Source organism: Eleutherodactylus coqui, chromosome 7 (assembly GCF_035609145.1).
Source record: "Eleutherodactylus coqui strain aEleCoq1 chromosome 7, aEleCoq1.hap1, whole genome shotgun sequence".
Classification (NCBI taxonomy): Eukaryota; Metazoa; Chordata; class Amphibia; order Anura; family Eleutherodactylidae; genus Eleutherodactylus; species Eleutherodactylus coqui.
The window spans coordinates 221,231,446-221,250,393 of record NC_089843.1 but is presented as its reverse complement, the minus strand read 5'-3'; the positions used below and the strand labels follow the sequence as shown (position 1 = coordinate 221,250,393).

The following is an 18,948-nucleotide window of genomic DNA, read 5'->3' as shown; positions in this document are numbered from 1 at the left end:
GATAGTTCTAGTGCTAATGGATGTTCCAATGGCCTGTGAGACCTCCTGAGCAAGGACAGACAATGTGCGTGATGCCTTCACAGCTCCTACAAGGCCTTTTTGTCCACGTTCTGTCAGTTTACAAGGCCTTTCCGAAGGTGGCGGCACAGCACACACCGGATGGCTTCCATCCCCCAATAACCTGGCCAACCGTGGACTCTGGAAGGTCCAGAAGCTGTGATGTCCATACTGATTGGTTGGTGACGTCCCACCACCAGACCCCATTGTCAGCTCTACACCTGGTGATACCCCACCACCAGACCCAATTGTCAGCTCTACACCTGGTGACATCCCCCCTACCAGACCCTGTTGTCAGCTCTACACCTGATGACATCACCCCACAAGACCCATTGTCAGCTCTACACCTGGTGACATCCCCCCGCTAGACCCCGTTTGTCAGCTCTACACCTGGTGACATGCCCCCACCAGACCCCGTTTGTCAGCTGTACACCTGGTGACATGCCCCCACCAGACCCCGTTGTCAGCTCTACACCTGGTGACATGCCCCCACCAGACCCCGTTTGTCAGCTCTACACCTGGTGACATGCCCCCACCAGACCTCGTTGTCAGCTCTACACCTGGTGACCTGCCCCCACCAGACCTTGTTGTCAGCTCTACACCTGGTGACATGCCCCCACCAGACCCTGTTGTCAGCTCTACACCTGGTGACCTGCCCCCACCAGACCTTGTTGTCAGCTCTACACCTGGTGACATGCCCCCACCAGACCCCGTTGTCAGCTCTACACCTAATAACATCCCCCCCACCAGACTCCGTTTTCAGCTCTACACCTGGTGACATCCCCCCCTACTTGACCCTGCTGTCAGCTATACACTTGGTGACATCCCCCTGACAGATGCTGTTGTCAGCTCTACACCTAGTGACATCCCCCCACAAGACCCCGTTGTCAGCTCTACACCCGGTGACATGACCCCACAAGACCCCGTTGTCAGCTCTTCACCTGGTGACATCCCCTACCAGGCCCTGCTGTCAGCTCTACACTTGATGACATCCCCCAACAAGACCCCGTTGTCAGCTCTACACCTGGTAACATCCCACCGCCAGACCCCGTTGTCAGCTCTACACCTGGTGATATCCCCCCAACAGACCCTGTTGTTAGTTCTACACCTGGTGACATCCCCCCGCCAGACTCCGTTGTCAGCTCTACACTTGGTAGCATCCCACCGCCAGACCCCGTTGTCAGCTCTACACCTGGTGACATCCCCCACTAGACCCCATTGTCAGCTCTACACCTGGTGACATCCCCCCGCCAGACCCTGTTGTCAGCTCTACACTTGGTGACATCCCCTACTAGACCCCGTTGTCAGCTCTACACCTGGTGACATCCCCCCACAAGACCCCATTGTCAGCTGTACACCTCGTGACATCCCCCCACCAGACCCTGTTGTCAGCTCTACACCCGGTGACATCCCACCGCTAGACCCCGTTATTAGCTCTACACTTGGTGACATCCCCCCGCCAGACCCCATTGTCAGCTCTACGCCTAGTGACATCCCCCCGCCAGACCCCGTTGTCAGCTCTACACCTAGAGACATCCCCCCGCCAGACCCCATTGTCAGCTCTACACCTGGTGACATCCTCTCCGCCAGCCCCCGTTGTCAGCTCTACACCTGGTGACATCCCCCATCAGATCCCGTTGTCAGCTCTACATCTGGTAACATCCCACCGCCAGACCCCGTTGTCAGCTCTACGCCTGGTGACATCCCCCATCAGATCCCGTTGTCAGCTCTACATCTGGTAACATTCCCCTGCCAGACCCCTTGTTAGCTCTACACCTGGTGACATCCCACCCCCTGACCCCGTTGTCAGCTCTACGCCTGGTGACATCCCCCCACCAGACCCCGTTGTCAGCTCTACACCTGGTGACATCCCACCAGCAGACCCCGTTGTCAGCTCTACACCTGGTGACATCCCACCAGCAGACCCCGTTGTCAGCTCTACACCTGGTGACATTCCCCCGCCAGACCCCGTTGTCAGCTCTACACCTGGTGACATCCCCCCGCCAGACCCCGTTGTCAGCTCTACACCTGGTGACATTCCCCCGCCAGACCCCGTTGTCAGCTCTACACCTGGTGACATCCCCCTGCCAGACCCCGTTGTCAGCTCTACATCTGGTGACATCCCACCACCAGACCCCGTTGTCAGCTCTACACCTGGTGACAGCCCCCCGCCAGACCCCGTTGTCAGCTCTACTCCTGGGGGGCATCTGATGGTTTCTGTACTGGGATCTCCTGTGTGATCCTTTCCTTTTATACCTAATGCTTACATACTGGATTTACATTTCTCCTTCGCCTGACAGCACTGGAGTGGTAGGGGTCCCAATACTTATATTAATGTAGTGTATATTTACTTTATGGCAGCCTCTTTGTGATTTTTCCTTGCTCTCAGTATGATGGCCGTCTAGTCAGTTGGTGATTTGTTGACAGTGTTCTGTCGTATTTTTCTTCATGCAGCCTTAAAGGGGTTGTCTCGCGGCAGCAAGTGGGGTTCAGCACTTCTCTATGGCCATATTAATGCACTTTGTAATATACATCGTGCATTAAATATGAGCCATACAGAAGTTATTCACTTACCTGCTCCGTTGCTGGCGTCCCCGTCTCCATGGCTCCGTCTAATTTCGCTGTCTTCTGGCGTTTTTAGACGCGCTTGCGCAGAAGGGTCTTCTGCCTGGTGAATGGGGCCGCGTGCGCCGGAGAGCTGGTCTGCGCGTCGTCATCAAAGCTCCGCCTCCGTCACGTGGTGCCGATCAGCCAATGAGGTGGCTGTATCGGCAGTGGAACGCGGAAGACAGAAGAAGAAACTCCACGGTGCACCATGGGAAGACCCGCGGTGCACCGTGGGAGAAGACCAGCGGCGCCATCTTTAAAAGAAGAAATGAAGAAGCTGCAGAACGCTGATGCAGGTAAGTGCAATGGGCTTGTTAAAAACTAACACATGCTTTCTTTTTCACAGGGCAGAATGCAGGGGTCCATTTAAAAAAAAAAAATTTCGCTTTCGCCACGAGACAACCCCTTTAATATTGGTATTTTGATACAAAAGCATTACATTGTAGAATATGTTTTATGTTTGCACAGGGTTTCTTTGCGGTGTCTCTTATTTTTGTTATTATGGGATTTTGCCTAACTGTAACCCTTTGCTGTCTATAGGAGGAGTGCAGAAACTTTGTGAAAGTTCTACTTTTGCATGGAGAAAACCTGTTTGCTTGTGGAACAAATGCATTCAATCCCATATGTGCCGACTTCAGTGTAAGTAATTGTATAGCGAGAATAACGTTTATTCGCTGACACTGGAATACAATAATAATATATAGTAGATGACACTCAGTACGTCTGTAACTGCCACTGCATAATGTTTGCATTTATAGCTGTAAGGCTGAATTGAGGCGGCATACGCACGTTGCTCCTGAGAGTATGGGGTGCAGCACGCGGTGGAGCGCACACGGACACGCGCTGTCTGATCAGTGGACATTGCATGTCCTGTTCTCAGCCGTGATATGTGGACCATTGGTCTGTGCATAGCCTCATATGGAACCGTGTGCTGTCCATGAACTACACGGACGGCACATCGATGGAAAGTACGGCCGTCTGAATAAAGTCTTACTAAGATTCTTCATTTTCTTAAACAATGTTTTTACTGAGTTTTCGCAATGACATATATATGTATATTTGAATGGATCAATAATGTGTCGGCATCTTCAGGGCTGTGCAGATCACGTTTATGATGCCATTTAGTGTATAGATGAAACGTACACGGAACACTTATACACGTACAATGTTAGTGACAGGAAGGGGTTTCTTAGCGAATACATTTAAAATCAAATGTTTGTGTCCTTTTTTACATTAAAAAACTATACATTTCCTAAAGTTAAGTTTTTTAAGTAAAGTTTTGTGGTTGAACACTTTAAGGCATTCAGGACCAAAAATGTATACATTAAACATATGGAACTGTCAGCTTAAGGGCTCCCACCCACTGGCGTTTTTTTCTCCACTGCGATGCAATTCTAAAGTTAAACTCTCGCATCGCAGTGCGAGAAAAATGCAGGCAGATATCCTAAAATCGCTGGCATATCGCTACGACATCGCCAGCCTTTTCAATGTGGCAGCAGCGCTAGCCCCATTGAAAAGATATGGAGAATGCCGCGGACGTCTGCCACAGCTGTCACAGCTGTGGCAGAAGTCCGCGGCATGCTATCCCATTGCTTTCAATGGGATTGGCACTGCTGCCGATTCCATTGAAAGCAGTGGTTTCTGACAAACCCTGCAGAATGATTATCGGAGAAGGGCTTGAAATATAAGCCCTTCCCCGATAATCATAAAAAAGTGGTTAAAAAAATAAGAAAAAAGTTACTCACCTCTCCTGCTGTCAGCCGCGTCCTCCGGCTGGCTCCCCGGCACTGCTACTGAGCTCTTTCAGCAGACGGGGATTTAAAAATCCCCGCCTACTGAAAGGGCTGTGCAGATTGGCTGATGGCTCAGCCAATAGCAGCTACTGCTTAGCTATTGGCTGAGCGCTCAGCCAATGACAGATAGCTCTTAGCTATTCATTCAATAAAGAGACACTCTGAGAAGAGCTGAGCTTGAGTTCTAATTTCTAATGACTCCAATTTCTTAAGTGATGGATTCTCCTGCTGGGATTACATAGACTGTCTGGGGGTGCCATGTTTACTGTAAGGGGCATAGCATACCTCACGGCACTACAGTTAACTTCTCAATAGTCATGTAGTAGATTATCCATGGGCTAAAAAAAAAGAGGGTTCATGTTTCCAGGAGCCCGCAATACTTTACTATACAGCAGAAATAATCCTCTTCTTACCGCGAGGCTTCCCATGGACACCTAGTTAAATTAAAGCCCCATATAATGTTGATAAAGTGTTAGGCTTTACTTCTCTAGTAGAAAGGTAACCTCTGATGCGCGTAGGAGGATAGCCTGGTACAAGAGGTTTCAAGCATTAATGTATAACAAGTTAACAATGTATAACATGTTGGGAGAATTACCAATATGCATCAAATAATATGTAGAATATTTGAACATTTGTAAAAATTCCAATAATAGAAATGGGTAAAATGTATAAAATTACTACAATATAGAAAGAAAAGATCCACCATTAGCTCCATCAATGATGCATTTTTAGATTTTACCAATCAATTAACTCTATCAACAGAAATCATTGTAAAACAGTCATAACGAGATGAAATTATTATATCGTTAAAACCTTTTCCCTTTAAACATTGCTCTCTGGATCTTCATTTAGTCCTAAAAGTGAAAAACAATTTAACTTGAATATCAAAAACATTTCCTTCTTTCTTAATATTTCGAACCTATTTAAAACATCTCCTGGTATCTGGTCAATAGATAAAACACAAAGGGTTAGACTTGCCTTCATATACAGATAAAGCATGTCAAGACCCGTTCTATTTAGTATAATCTTGGGACACTTTCCATCTGTGCTTGTTTATACCTTCTCTCAGAGCGTGAGTGGTCCATCATAGAGTAATAGAATGGTAGAGTTGGAAGGTCCTCCGGGGTCATCGGGTCCGACCCCCTGCTCAGTGCAGGATCACTAAATCATCCCAGACAGATGTCCGTCCGGCCTTTGTTTGAAGACTTCCATTGAAGGAGAACTCCCCTCCTCCAGTAGGCTGAAGTGACAAAGGAGATGGAGCGACCCTGTGGTGGTGTATGTAGACTGGATATTGTTATTGGAGGCCCATGCGGGGTCTGAGTGAGGGTCTATATCCAGAGGCTCATGTGGAGATACTGCCTACCAGAGTTGTGCCTGTATGGACAAGGCGTGAAACTGTTAGAAAGACGTAGCTAGAACAGCTGGATTAGTGCGTAACCCTCCAAAAAACGAACTTCAGTAACAGATAGAAGGAACTGTTTATTGGATGAAATTATAAGCCAGAAAAAACCACGTTTCTAGGACAAAGCTTCTAGTATATATAAAATATGGATGGGTATAAAGCAAAAATATATCACACAATGGGTACAAGGGATACATAACATGTTACTTTGATGGATCAGACTTTTATGGATATAGTGATACCAAATGTTTTGCATTTTTTATTTAGATTTTTTTTTTAGGTGATTTTAATTTTTTTTTCTCCACAGGGGACATGAACTTGCGATTGGTCTCATCGCTCGTGCAGTACGATGTTATTCCATAGTATTACATCATACCGCAATCTGACAGGCAGTCTTATCAAGCCATGACAAAGGCATGGCTTGATGGGCAATCTGCAATCATAGAATCCTAGAATGGTCGAGTTGGAAGGGACCTCCAGGGTCATCGGGTTCAACCCCCTGCTCAGTGCAGGATTCACTAAATCATCCCAGATATTTGTCCAGCCTTTGTTTGAACACTTCCATTGAAGGAGAACTCCCCACCTCCCGTGGTAACCTGTTCCACTCATTGATCCCCTCACTGTCAAAGTTTTTTTTAATATCTAATTTTCTGACAATGGCAACCCTGGGGGCAGGCTTTCAGAAAGCCCACGACTCCCATGGCAACTGAATGGCACCCCGCGATCTTTACGATCGGGGCATTTAAAGGGCTAATTGCAGGAGGGCTGATCACAGCTGTTGTAGGCGTGTTGCAGCTGTAGGAAACAGCCGGCACCCACATTGTATGAAGCCAGATCAACCCCCAATCCACCTCCGTACAAACCCCAAACCTCCATGACATAACTGTATGTTAAAGCGTTATAGGGTTAAATACCATTCTATTAGTTGCCACCCACTGTTCAAGGTTGTCAAAATCTTTTTAAATTCTCTCTCACTCTTCTCTGGTGTTAGAGAAACCCTCTTAGCTTTGTTTCGTCTGAAAATTTGATGAATTTCCCTCAATTCCCTCCTCCAGATCATTTATATAAATGTTGACCAACACTGGGCCCAGGACAGAGCCTTGTGGTCCCCACTTTATACATTCTTTCACTTGGATGTGCAGCCATTTATGACCACTCTTTGAATACAGTCACTAAACCAGTTGTGAATCCACCTAACAGTTGCCTTGTGGATCCCAGATTTGGTCGTTTTTTTTTTTTATAAGGATGGTATTGGAGTGGTTCAGCAATGACCTCCGCTGCTTCCTTCAGTATCCTAGGATGTAATTCATTTGAACCTGAAGAATTGAATTCATGTAAGTTAGTTAAGTGTTCCCTCACCATCTCTGCTTAGATAGCCTAGATTCTTATATTCCTCCTATAGCACAGGGAAGATCAGCTGATGTTACATCTATTTCCTGAGAGAAAACAGATACAAAATAGGAATTTAAAAGTTCGGCCTTCTCAAAATCCTTTTGAACCAATTCACCATTTTCATCTTGTAAACATCCTATATCATCTTTGACCTTTCTTTTGATTTTGACCCCCAAAATCTTTTTTTATTCCTTTTGGTCTTTCTTGCAAGCTTCAATTCATTATCAGCTTTAGCTTTTCTGACACTTGCCCTACAGTTTCTGCAGACCCCATTATATTCTTCTTTAGATGTTCCCTCCTCTTTCCATTTGATAAACATATTTTTCTTGTTATTAAAAATTCAAGGATATCATGATCGCTGCCTCCTAAGGACCCAGCCACCGTTACTTCCTCAACTATTCCCTCCCTGTTGGTAAGAATTAGGTCCAAGATGGCAGATCCCCTTGTTTTCTGTTCTAGCTTCTGGAAGATAAAGTTGTCAGCAAGAGCGGATAAGAATGTGTTGGATCCATCAGAGAGATTCCCAACAAATGTCTGGATGGGTAAAATCTCCCATGATCACTATGTTGGGCTTCTTTGTGAGCTTAGCCATCTGATGTAGAAAGAGTTCCTCCATATCTTCTGCTTGTCCAGGTGGCCTATAGTAAATGCCTACAATGGTGTCCTTTCTGTTGTTCTCTCCTTGTATTCTTACCCAAACAGTTTCTACAGAACTCCCAGCTCTGAAGCTTGAATCTCTGTGGGGATGAATGTTCTCCTAACATACAACACAACACCTCCTCCCCTTTTATTAGGTCTGTTTCTTCTAAATAAGTTGTATCCTTCAAGCCTTTTTATTCCAATCTTGTGTATTATCCCACCAAGTTTCCGTGATGTCTATGACATCATATTTCTCTTCCTGTGTTTGGAGCTCCAATTCTCCTTGTTTGTTTCCCAGCTCTGGGCATTTGTGTAGAAACATGTTAGTTTGTGATCGGTGTCTCTTGTTCCTCTACTTGCCTTCTGAATTTTTTCCACTTCTAATAACAAGATTCTCAAATGTATTAATTAGCTGTATATTTTTGCCTTTTACTTCCCTTCCCATATTGTTCTAGTTTAAAGCTCTTCTGATAAACGTAGCAAGGCGCCTGCCAAATATATGCTTACCTGTCTTTGTAAAATGCAGCTTGTCTCTAGTGGTCCATCTAGCAGTTCATCGTGTAGGTAATTCACTCCATAGTCTAGAAATCCAACGACTACTCTCCTCCTCTTCCTCACAACAACACTACTTCTCCATACAAAAGGGTTCTGAGTTTTTACTAGACTGTTCTTTGTGGGTAGAGTCATTTCTTGATGTACCTCTTCGTTGTTCTCCTGCGTGAGAGCCTGGTACCGGTTCCCGATCAGTATGGGTGCTGACGGACTCCTGATCCTCCGGCTTCTTTGGGTCACATGCTTCCATTCCTCGGCTTCTGCAGATACACTGGGCATTTATTTTCCTTCAACATTCTGAAGAGTTACTTTTACTTTGTCAAAGAAATTCTCATCTTCCTAATGAGTTACATTGTATCTGTTCTCTCCTGAAGACTTCACACCTTTTCCTCCAGTAGAGACACAAGCTTACATTTCTGGCCGGTGAAGTTTGGCTTTTCCTCTGTTAGGTCTGTAAACATATAGCATACGTTGCAGCTCCCCATATGGCTCCTCTCCCCTTCCATGTTGTACATAGTCAGTTGATGTCCACTTTTAACCCTTTCCAATCCACTGTCTGACGTCTGAAGACATTCTGATTGAAGGCTGTACAGCTTCGATGGCGGAAGACGTCCAGCAGGATATTCTTACTGTATATCACTGGACGCTCTGTTGTCGGGGGCCTCCCCAGCATGTCCCATATCGCAGTACTGGCTCTAGCCACTAGATGGTGCCGTTGTATAATGGCAGAATGAGAAAGCCCTCAAGGAAACCCTGAATCCAAAATTGGATTGCAAAGGGTTAAACTTCTAATAGTTAAACACTTTAAGTAAGGATATTTTACCTATAAGGTGTTAATAAGTCTCTGGTGATGTCCTGCGAGTAGCTAAACCCGGCTAAACCCAGTGATCATCCAACTCAGAGCAACTCTTCCCAGAATGCATCGAGAATATGTAAATTATCTTCCTTGAGCTCCAATCCCTGGTCCCACATATTGGAGACAACATTTGCACTCCAAGAGATACGGGTGCACTTCATAACTAGAGAAACAATTAAAAAAACAGATTTATATAAATTGGTTTTCCTGTTGTATTACTCTTAAAAGTTTTTTCTGTTTTTGATATTTTCGCAACACTTGAAAACTTTATGGTTGCACCGAAAACTTCCCTTTAACTCATGAAACAGTGATGGTTACCTCAAAAAGGTATTATTTTTATTTTTTTGCAATGTACTAAATGCAAGAATGTTTCTGGGTGTTAGCGGTCTACTATAGATGACCCTTGGGTTTTTAGGAACAACTTCCCTAAATAGTGGAGCATCAATTAGTATACTGCGGAATATGATAGTGCTATACAAATAAAGATTATTATTACACCGTTTACTCTCTTGATGATTACTGTTGTAAGTTGTAATAAGACTTCTTTCTTCTCCGTAGACACTGTTGTTGCCTTAAATTACTGACCACCTCATAGGAAACCCTTCTACCCTTCACCGTTCCTTAAATAAATTTCTTTAAGGCTTGAAGGGGTACATTTCTAAATGGTTTTACGCCTATTTCTGGCATAAAGTCACAAATGTTTGTGCAAATGAGTATTTGCGCAAAAATTAATTACTTCCCTTTTTTTGGCGCTGGCTCCACTACTTTTCCCAAAAGTGGGTGGGGCCTTTAGTAGGGGACCCATAGTGGAAGATTTATGTATAGCTTATGCCAGAAGCTGGCATTAATTATACCAGAAATATACGCGAGGTCGGACCTGGCATACATTCCTGAGAAGGCAGACGGAGGAGTCTGGATGCGCTCAATGTGCCAGGGTAATCCTACTGCGATGAGTAGACTATGTGGGCTCCCAGTACCTTCGTTTTCCTACCTAGGTCTTCAGAGTCACCCATTACGTGTACTGCCTTTGACACCGACTCACCATCACTTCTGTTTGCAGTGGTGCCATGAGCGTTGAAACTGCACTGCTATGAAGTGGGATTAGATTGTGTTCAGCGATGAATCTAGGTTTAGTTTAGGCACTGTCAACGGCTTTGTTCATGTCTGGAGACCTAGGAGTGAGTGACTCAATCCAGCCTTTGCTGAACAACACACTGCCCCCACTGCTGGTGTGATGGTCCAGGGGGGCCATTGCATACGACGGTTAATCACTCCTAGTAGTATGAGGGACAATGACAGCATTAGGTTGTGCTCCTGGGACCTGTAGTACTATAGGTTTCCATGAGCACATTTCCACAGATGTGGGATACTTGTGCTGGCTGGGAGTGGAGTTTCTCCTGCCAGCGAATCCCCATCGGTCTGCTGCACATATATATGGGCCCCTCTGGCTAGAGGATGCTGGTTTCCCAACAACTTGGTGTTTGCTTCCATGCATGGTGTTCTGTATGGTGTGAACAGTGACGTGTTCTGTGGGTCTGAGCAGGTGGCCGGACATGTCGTATGAACAGTCCTGTTCTGCGTGGTGTGCATTCCCTGGTGAATTGGTGTGAACTGTGTCCTGTCTGCTTCAAACGTTTATCATCTAGGGCTAGTTAGGTCCTTGGGTTCCAGCGCTGGGTCATCCCTGTTGGGATGATCGCCCCGCTTGCAGCCGGGACTCCTGGGGTAGTTGTCTTGTGAGAGTAGGAACCCATAGGACAGCGAGGATTGTTGTCATGGGCTCTGGGGCTGAAGTGTCTTGGCCAAAATACGAAGCAATTCCTCGTTCCGTTCCTCTATTACATCTGGTTATGTTAGGTGTTTGTCTGTTTTATGTCTGTATTCCATTCTATGTCTGTTCCAACCTTCTGTTTGTTATTGGACGCTCGGTTCTTATTAGTTTGTTCTACCCATCTGTTGGTGGGCGGACGCCCAAGCTTTATCCTGTCCTCTTCGTCCGTTGGTAGGCAGACGCTGGTTCGTCTTGTTTATGTCTGCTCCTGCGTCTTGCCACCTGTATACCAAGCTCACAGGTCCATACTGGCTGCTGTAGTACCTAGTGATCTAAGTGTCCACATGGCAGTCCAGGACGAACATAACAGACAGCTCAGCGATATGTTCAGGACATCCTGCAGCCATATGTGTTCCTCTCATGGCGGCTTCCAGCAGGATAATGCTCGGCCGCACACACAAGGGGGTCACAGGAGCCCCCACAACATTGTCACACTTCTGTGGCTGCCCGGTCACCAGATTTATCACCAATAGAACATGAATGGGACCATTTGGGACGCCAACTTCGACAGCCTACGAGTTTGCACAATTTAGGTTCAGTTACAGCAAATGTGGAGCGATATGCCGCAGCATACCATACAGAACCTGTCTGCATCGTTGCCCACCTGTATCACATATTGTATCCAAGGAAGAGTTAGCCCGTCCGTATCACATCTTGTATCTAAGCTAGAGGTGGTACAACAAGGTACTAGAGCCTGCATGCCCACCCCTATCACATCTTGCATCCAAGCTAGAGGCGGTACCACAGGATACTAGAGCGTCTGTGCCTGCCCATATCACATCTAGTATCCAAGCTAAAGCAGTACAACAGGGTACTAGAGCCTCCATGCCTGCCTGTATCACATCTAGTATCCAAGCTAAAGCAGTACAACAGGGTACTAGAGCCTCCATGCCCGCCCGTATTACATCTTGTATCCAAGCTAGAGGCAGTACAACAGGGTATTAGAGCCTCCATGCCCGCCCGTATCACATCTTGTATCCAAGCTAGAGGCGGTACAACAGGGTATTAGAGCCTCCATGCCCTCCTGTATTACATCTTGTATCCAAGCTAGAGGCAGTACAACAGGGTACTAGAGCCTCCATGCCTGCCCGTATCACATCTTGTATCCAAGCTAGAGGTGGTACAACAGGGTACTAGAGTCTCCCTACAAGGCTTCAGTTTTTCACAATAAGTGATGTTTTCGCTCTGATAGTGTAATCACTTTCTTATATCACCATTACAATCAAACAGAGAAAGTTTCATTTGATTTTGACAATTTCTTGTAGTTGCTTGATGTTTTTGACTATAAGTGTGTATACATATATATGCGCATACTGGTGATACAGTCCCTCTGCATAGTGATCTGCAGCAGTAACTAAAGGATCAATAATAATAATGTCTCCTATTTTTTTTTAGTTTGATTTGTTGGAACAAGTTGGGGAAATAATAAATGGAATGGCACGATGTCCTTATGATCCAAAACACGGAAATGTGGCTTTGTTTGCAGGTAAAGTAGTGACAAAGGACGGTTTACAGAGGTAGAAAATATTAATTACATATTTGATGTATGTTTATGAAAACTATATAATTATCTGTAGATTTGGTTACTAAATGATTCATTTAAGGTGGATTCTTGTCGTAGTGAATGAGCTGCTATACCAGACACTGCCTCTACAACATGTACAGCGCTGTGCCTGGAATGTTAGTGGCTGCGGCGCTCACTATTTAGTTATTTTACTGGTTCTAGCATGTAGCTATTTCCCAGTGCTGTACACATAATGTCATGCTTTACATGCAACCTGTAGAGGAAACTGGAACACTGGGAGAAAATATAAACTTGGCTCGATTTGAACCCAAGACCCCAGAACTACAGGGCAACAGTGCTAATCACTGAGCCACCATGATTCTGTCAGCTCACAAAAGGATAGGTCATCATTATCTTAGTCCTGGAAAACCCCTTTAATCCAGAACGCATTGTCCTCAAGCAGCACAAATAGAGCGTTCAGTCTGGTCAGCGGGTTCTTCATGAAGACAAGGCTTCACTGATCTTGGCCCCTTCATGCATGAAGAGAATTTAAGGGGCCGCCACCGTAAACCCTCCCTGTCCGGGCCAGGTACTCTGCCCCACCCAGAACATTCTAGTTATGGCCTTGGGAGGTAATGTTATACCGCCTCTATTTAAATGTTACCATACAGTGCTACTATTAGACAACTAGGAGACCATAATGTATTCATGTAGTCCTTGTCCAGTGCAGCGCACAGTGTGTCAGTATATTACACGTAACCCATTACTGCGTCCCCTCGTAGGGTTAGGCACAGCACAGGGCGCTATCTATTATAGGTACCTGCAGCCCCCACTACTTCCCATAGAACTCAATGGTCAACCCAATTTAACTATAAGGCCTCATGTCCACGGGGAAAATCAGATCCGCTGCAGATTCTCCATTGAGAATCTGCAGCGGGTCCCTCCTGCCCCGCGGACATGAGCGCTGAAAATAGGAATAAATAAGAATTAACTTACCTCTCACACGCTCCGGATACTTCCTTCGCTGCGGCGTCATCTTCTCTCGTCGCGGCCGGATCTTCTTTCTTCGGCTCGGCGGATGTGCATGATGACGTCGGTGACGTGCCCCGCGCATGCGCCGGGCCGAAGCAAAATGATCCGGCCGCGACTGAGAGAAGATGGCGCCGCGGCGAAGAGAAGAACCGGAGCGTGAGTAAAATCTGATTTTTGTGTCCCGCGGATCCGGACGGCTTCCATAGGCTTCAATAGAAGCCCGCGGGAGACCCGCATGAAAATGGAGCTTTGCCAGATTTTTTCATGCTCCATTTTTTTTAAAATCACTTTTATTGACGATCCGCGGGTATTTATCTACCCGCGGGTGGTCAATGCATCCCTATGGGGCGCGGATCCGCGGGCAGGAGAAGAGTTAAAATCCGCTGCGGATTTTAATTCTTATTTTGCCCGTGGACATGAGGCCTAAGAGTCTAGAGCTAACCGGCTGTTGGAGCTGCAACCCAGTTGTCATCAGACAGCCGAGGCTCATCTCCTCCGGCTTCCAATACAGCATTTTAAAGGGCCCTTGCATCAGAAGAAAGCCCTTTAGTGGCCGCTGTATAAAGGTGTTTGGGCGGTGACTAACGGGTTGGGTGTGAAGTCAGACCAACATCTGCTCCTATCTTGGCCACATTGAACCGCGGCTCTTTGCATGTCTGCTTATTCGTGTGATGAGGTTTTGCATCCCCACAAATGGGGAGATTTAACAAAACTAGTACAAAGCTGATATGAGGGAGTCGGATTGTGGCCCTCGTTATGGTTATGAAGCCAATGCATTGTGTTTATCCCACAGATGGAATGCTCTTCACTGGGACCGTTACCGATTTTCTTGCAATTGATGCCGTCGTTTATCGCAGTCTTGGTCATTTTCCAACCCTACGAAGTGTTAAACATGACTCAAAATGGTTTAAAGGTTAGTAAGAGTTTAGTTTTCTCAATCACTTAACTTGTAATATGTATATTGTTGTTAGCTGTTCACAACCCTCGGCGACCCTAACGGCGAGCTCCCTCCGTGTTTTTCGGTTTTGCACTGCTGCTTTCAGTTGTGTGATCTCCATGCCAGGATCCGCTCTGACAGTATCAGCCATCGTGTTCTTTGGCGCCGAGTCTTTCTTTGTCACTGATCTGTCCAAGCATTATGGATTTTTCTACTGATTCTGCTCACATTACATGGCCAAAATCCGTGATCCTGAGCCGGGCCATCTTGTCCTCCATAAGCCTGAGCCCGGCCATCTTGTCCTCCATAAGCCTGAGCCCGGCCATCTTGTCCTCCATAAGCCTGAGCCCGGCCATCTTGTCCTCCATAAGCCTGAGCCCGGCCATCTTGTCCTCTAGTGATATAGCGGGTCTTATCTGATTCAGGACTTCTCTGTTTGTTCCTCTCGCTGTCCAGGGCATATGCAGCAGCTTTCTCCGGCACCACAGCTCCAACGCATCAATCTTCCTATCAGCTTCACTCGCAGTCCAGCTTTAATATCTGTACATGGCTATGGGGAATACGATGGTTTGCACTATCCTGCGTTTTGTTGCTATGCCAATAACCCTACTTATCCAGATTTTGTCCATGGCATAGATTTTCCAGCCTGGTCAATTTTCGAACCAAGGAAGATAAAGTCTTGCACGCATCTTATGGCCTTGCTGTCAGTTTTGATTTGAATGTGGCAATTTTTTTGTGTATGTATATGTGTGTGTGTATGTATGTATGTATGTATGTATGTATGTATGTATATATATAATATATATACATACATACATACATACATACATACATACATACATACATACATACATACATACTTTTTAAAGGGGTTGTCCCGCGATAGCAAGTGGGGTTATACACTTCTGTATGGCCATATTAATGCACTTTGTAATGTACATTGTGCATTAAATATGAGCCATACAGAAGTTATTCACTTACCTGCTCCGTTGCTGGCGTCCCCGTCTCCATGGCTCCGTCTATTTTCAGCGTCTAATCGCCCGATTAGACGCGCTTGCGCAGATGGGTCTTTTCCCCTCGGCTCGGCAGCAGCTGTGTTCTGGCTCCGCCCCCTTGTACGCGTCATCGCGTAGCTCCGCCCCATGACGTGTGCCGATTCCAGCCTCCTGATTGGCTGGAATCGGCGCATGTGACTAGGCGGAGCTACGCGATGACGCGTAGAAGGGGGCGGAGCCAAAACGCAGCTGCTGCCGAGCCGAAGGGAAAAGACCCATCTGCGCAAGCGCGTCTAATCGGGCGATTAGACGCTGAAATTAGACGGCACCATGGCGACGGGGACGCCAGCAACGGAGCAGGTAAGTGAATAACTTCTGTATGGCTCATAATTAATGCACGATGTATATTACAAAGTGCATTAATATGGCCATACAGAAGTGCTTACCCCCACTTGCTGCCGCGGGACAACCCCTTTAAACAAAAACATATAAATAGCTCAAATGTAGAATATTCTGATGTTAGTTAATAAACTTTTGAACAATGCATACACAGCTATACACTTACATTCCTTACTAACACTTTTGGTAGTTGTACAAATAAGACCCAAAAGATCGAAATCTGGCAAATGCTTCATTTTACATTTTTTGCATGTTATTTTGAAGTGGTGGTCTGGTTGTAAACTCTTGATTACCTGCTTCTGATCAGCTCTTGCCAAACCAGCATGCTCGTGCACTGAACTGATTTCTGCAGGAAGCAGATAGCTCTGTTCTTTCTGCAATGGCCAGGTTTGGTATTGTAGGTAGAGTTGCCATTTATTTGAATGGGAGCATAGTCTGCAATACCAAGCCTGGCCACTACAGTAAGAACAGAGGCGTGTGCTTCCTGCAGAAATCAGTTGAGCACACAAATGCACCAGCCTAGTGAACAACTAATTGGCAGGGGTTCTGTGCAACGGGCTCCCACCAATCTACTATTGATGGCCTGCGGCTAGGCCGTCAGTAGTTTACAGCCAAACAACCCCGTTACGTATCTTTCAGGTAAAGTCACGAAAAACGCTTTTCATTTTGGCATCTCTCTTGTGTTGGGAGAAGCACATGAGGGTCACACCATGTTCTTTTAGCATCCAATGGGCAAGTATATGTCAGTATACCTTTAGTAATCTTATACGAAGGCGCAGTTGCAGGGAATTACATGCCGGCAAATTCCTGCAGCTTTTGTTCTCGTCTTCCTGTTCTACAGAGATTGGTGCCAAATAAGAAGCACAACGTAATAGTGATTAATCATGTTACTGCTCAATCAGTACAACGGGCTGGGGAAGTGAATTAATTGATTCCATCCCCACAAGTAGCATGCGTCATGTATGGTACCTTTCCACCCCTCGTCTTGGACTGATGAAGTATCTGACGATGAATAATTAACCGACGTCTTGTCTTACCTCTTTGTTGCCTAGATCCATACTTTGTCAATGCCGTGGAGTGGAAGGATCATGTGTATTTTTTCTTCAGGGAGATCGCAATGGAGTTCAACTACTTTGAGAAGGTATATATGTCTACATTGTCTACTCCTCCTGCCCATCTTATGCCGACCTTTGTAATGCTTTGCTGTGTTCTAACTGCAGTTTAATAATCAAGCCGCTGCAAATTCTGTATTACACTCCAGGATGTCCTCTAATGATGTCTCCCTGCACTACCTGCTGATATTAGGGTGCTGACATCTTGGAGGTCTTGTTATGTCCTGCTAATTCACTATTCCACCTCCAATCTTGGTCCATTAGGATCCGCCATATTTATGTCTGCTGTGGGGGCCACACAGACTGCATTGATTAACTATCAGACACTTTTTCTATTCTCTGCGGTGGCTACAATGACTCTATATGCCTGGACATCGTTACTGCCAACAGATTATATTAGTCCACCTGTCATTGCTTTCTAAGCTTCCCAGTACCTTCATTCTTATCATAATTTGTATTATTTCTACTTGCATCCACTCTCCATTGTGATTTATTTCTTGTTTGGATCTTCTTCTTCATTTCTTCATATCTTGATATGTACTGGCCAGTAGAACATCTTGTGACATGGCTTCTAGCTTTACATAAATCCCCCTTCCTGCAGTCTACTTGTGGCTTCTATACATTCTATACATGTATTATTGGCTTTCTGTCTGTTGTGTTTGACTCTTTATCCCAATTTTTTGTCAGTTTGGTCAAATAATAATCCTACCTAAATATGGATATGAAGGGTTATAATGCCATGTTCTTGCCCCGGAGGCCCGATGTTGGCTCTCTGGTCAGGCATCCTGCCATCATCAGATGGAAGCAGAGTTTGGGTACACAAGGATTGGAGATCAGCTGTAGCCAGATGTACACAGGGACGGGGGACGGAAATAATGGGGAGCACAATGAACTGAACAGGAAGTCCAAGGCTGGGATTGGCCACATGGGGTGGAGCCAAAACAAATCAAGAGATTCATCCCAGAATGCACAAGGCACATAGCTAAAGCACGCTAGGAACAACAGCGCTTAGGATAACATGATTGTTCAGACTGCACGCTATAATGGAAAAGATCAGGGTCCAAGTTCAGTTCCTGACACGCTGTCTGTATTATGACAGCCTTTAACCCTTTCCAATCTACTGTCTGACGTCTTCAGACATTCTGATTGAAGGCTGTACATCTCCGATGTCGGAAGACGTCCGGCAGGGTATTCTTACTGTATATTACTGGCCGCTCTGTTGTTGGGGGCCTCTCCAGCATGTCCCATACCGCAGTACTGGCTTTAGCCAGCAGACGGCGCCATTGTATAATGGCAGAAAGAGAATACCCCCTAGAAAACTCTGAATCCAAAATTGGATTGCAAAGGGTTAATATGCAGTCCAGCAAGAGATATGAATTCTGGTAGATTTCTCATATTTTATAGCATTGTGCAGAGTTTGCCACAACTCAGCCGGTCTTTCAGCCCTATTTTCCATATGTCAGACACTCACATGCACACTAGGGCCAATTTCAGCGGCTTAGCTATATGGTTGGCAGCAGTAGCAATTGTGAATGGGTCTCCGAGCCCGGGCGGCCCTCGGGCACAAGCAGCATGAAGGAGTTACCCTCTCCACCAGTCAGGGCCTTCTACAAAGCTAGATGGACCCTGCAGGCTTGGAACGGCTCCCTCTCCGTCTTTGTCCCTCTTCCCACTCTTTTCCTTACCCCGCAGGGTATGTTAACATTGGGTTTGTTTTTATCACAGTTTTTACTGCAATATTCAGAATTACAAAAATTGAAGAAAAAAAAAAGCATCAAAATGTCAAAAAGAAAAGCAGTCTGATTTTATTTCCATTGTGCAGTCATATTTCTGTGTT

At 45.8% G+C, this 18,948-nt stretch overlaps 1 protein-coding gene across 1 annotated transcript in view; it reads left to right on the top strand.

Moving 5' to 3' along the window:
* The window catches only part of SEMA6B (semaphorin 6B), a 91,839-nt gene that overhangs the window by 17,299 nt on the left and 55,592 nt on the right, over positions 1 to 18,948 (top strand). Inside the window, exons 5-8 of the mRNA XM_066574944.1 lie at positions 3,205 to 3,303; positions 12,528 to 12,618; positions 14,462 to 14,581; positions 17,052 to 17,140. Of these exons, the coding sequence (XP_066431041.1) occupies positions 3,205 to 3,303; positions 12,528 to 12,618; positions 14,462 to 14,581; positions 17,052 to 17,140 (399 nt within the window). The remainder of the gene's footprint in view (positions 1 to 3,204; positions 3,304 to 12,527; positions 12,619 to 14,461; positions 14,582 to 17,051; positions 17,141 to 18,948) is intronic.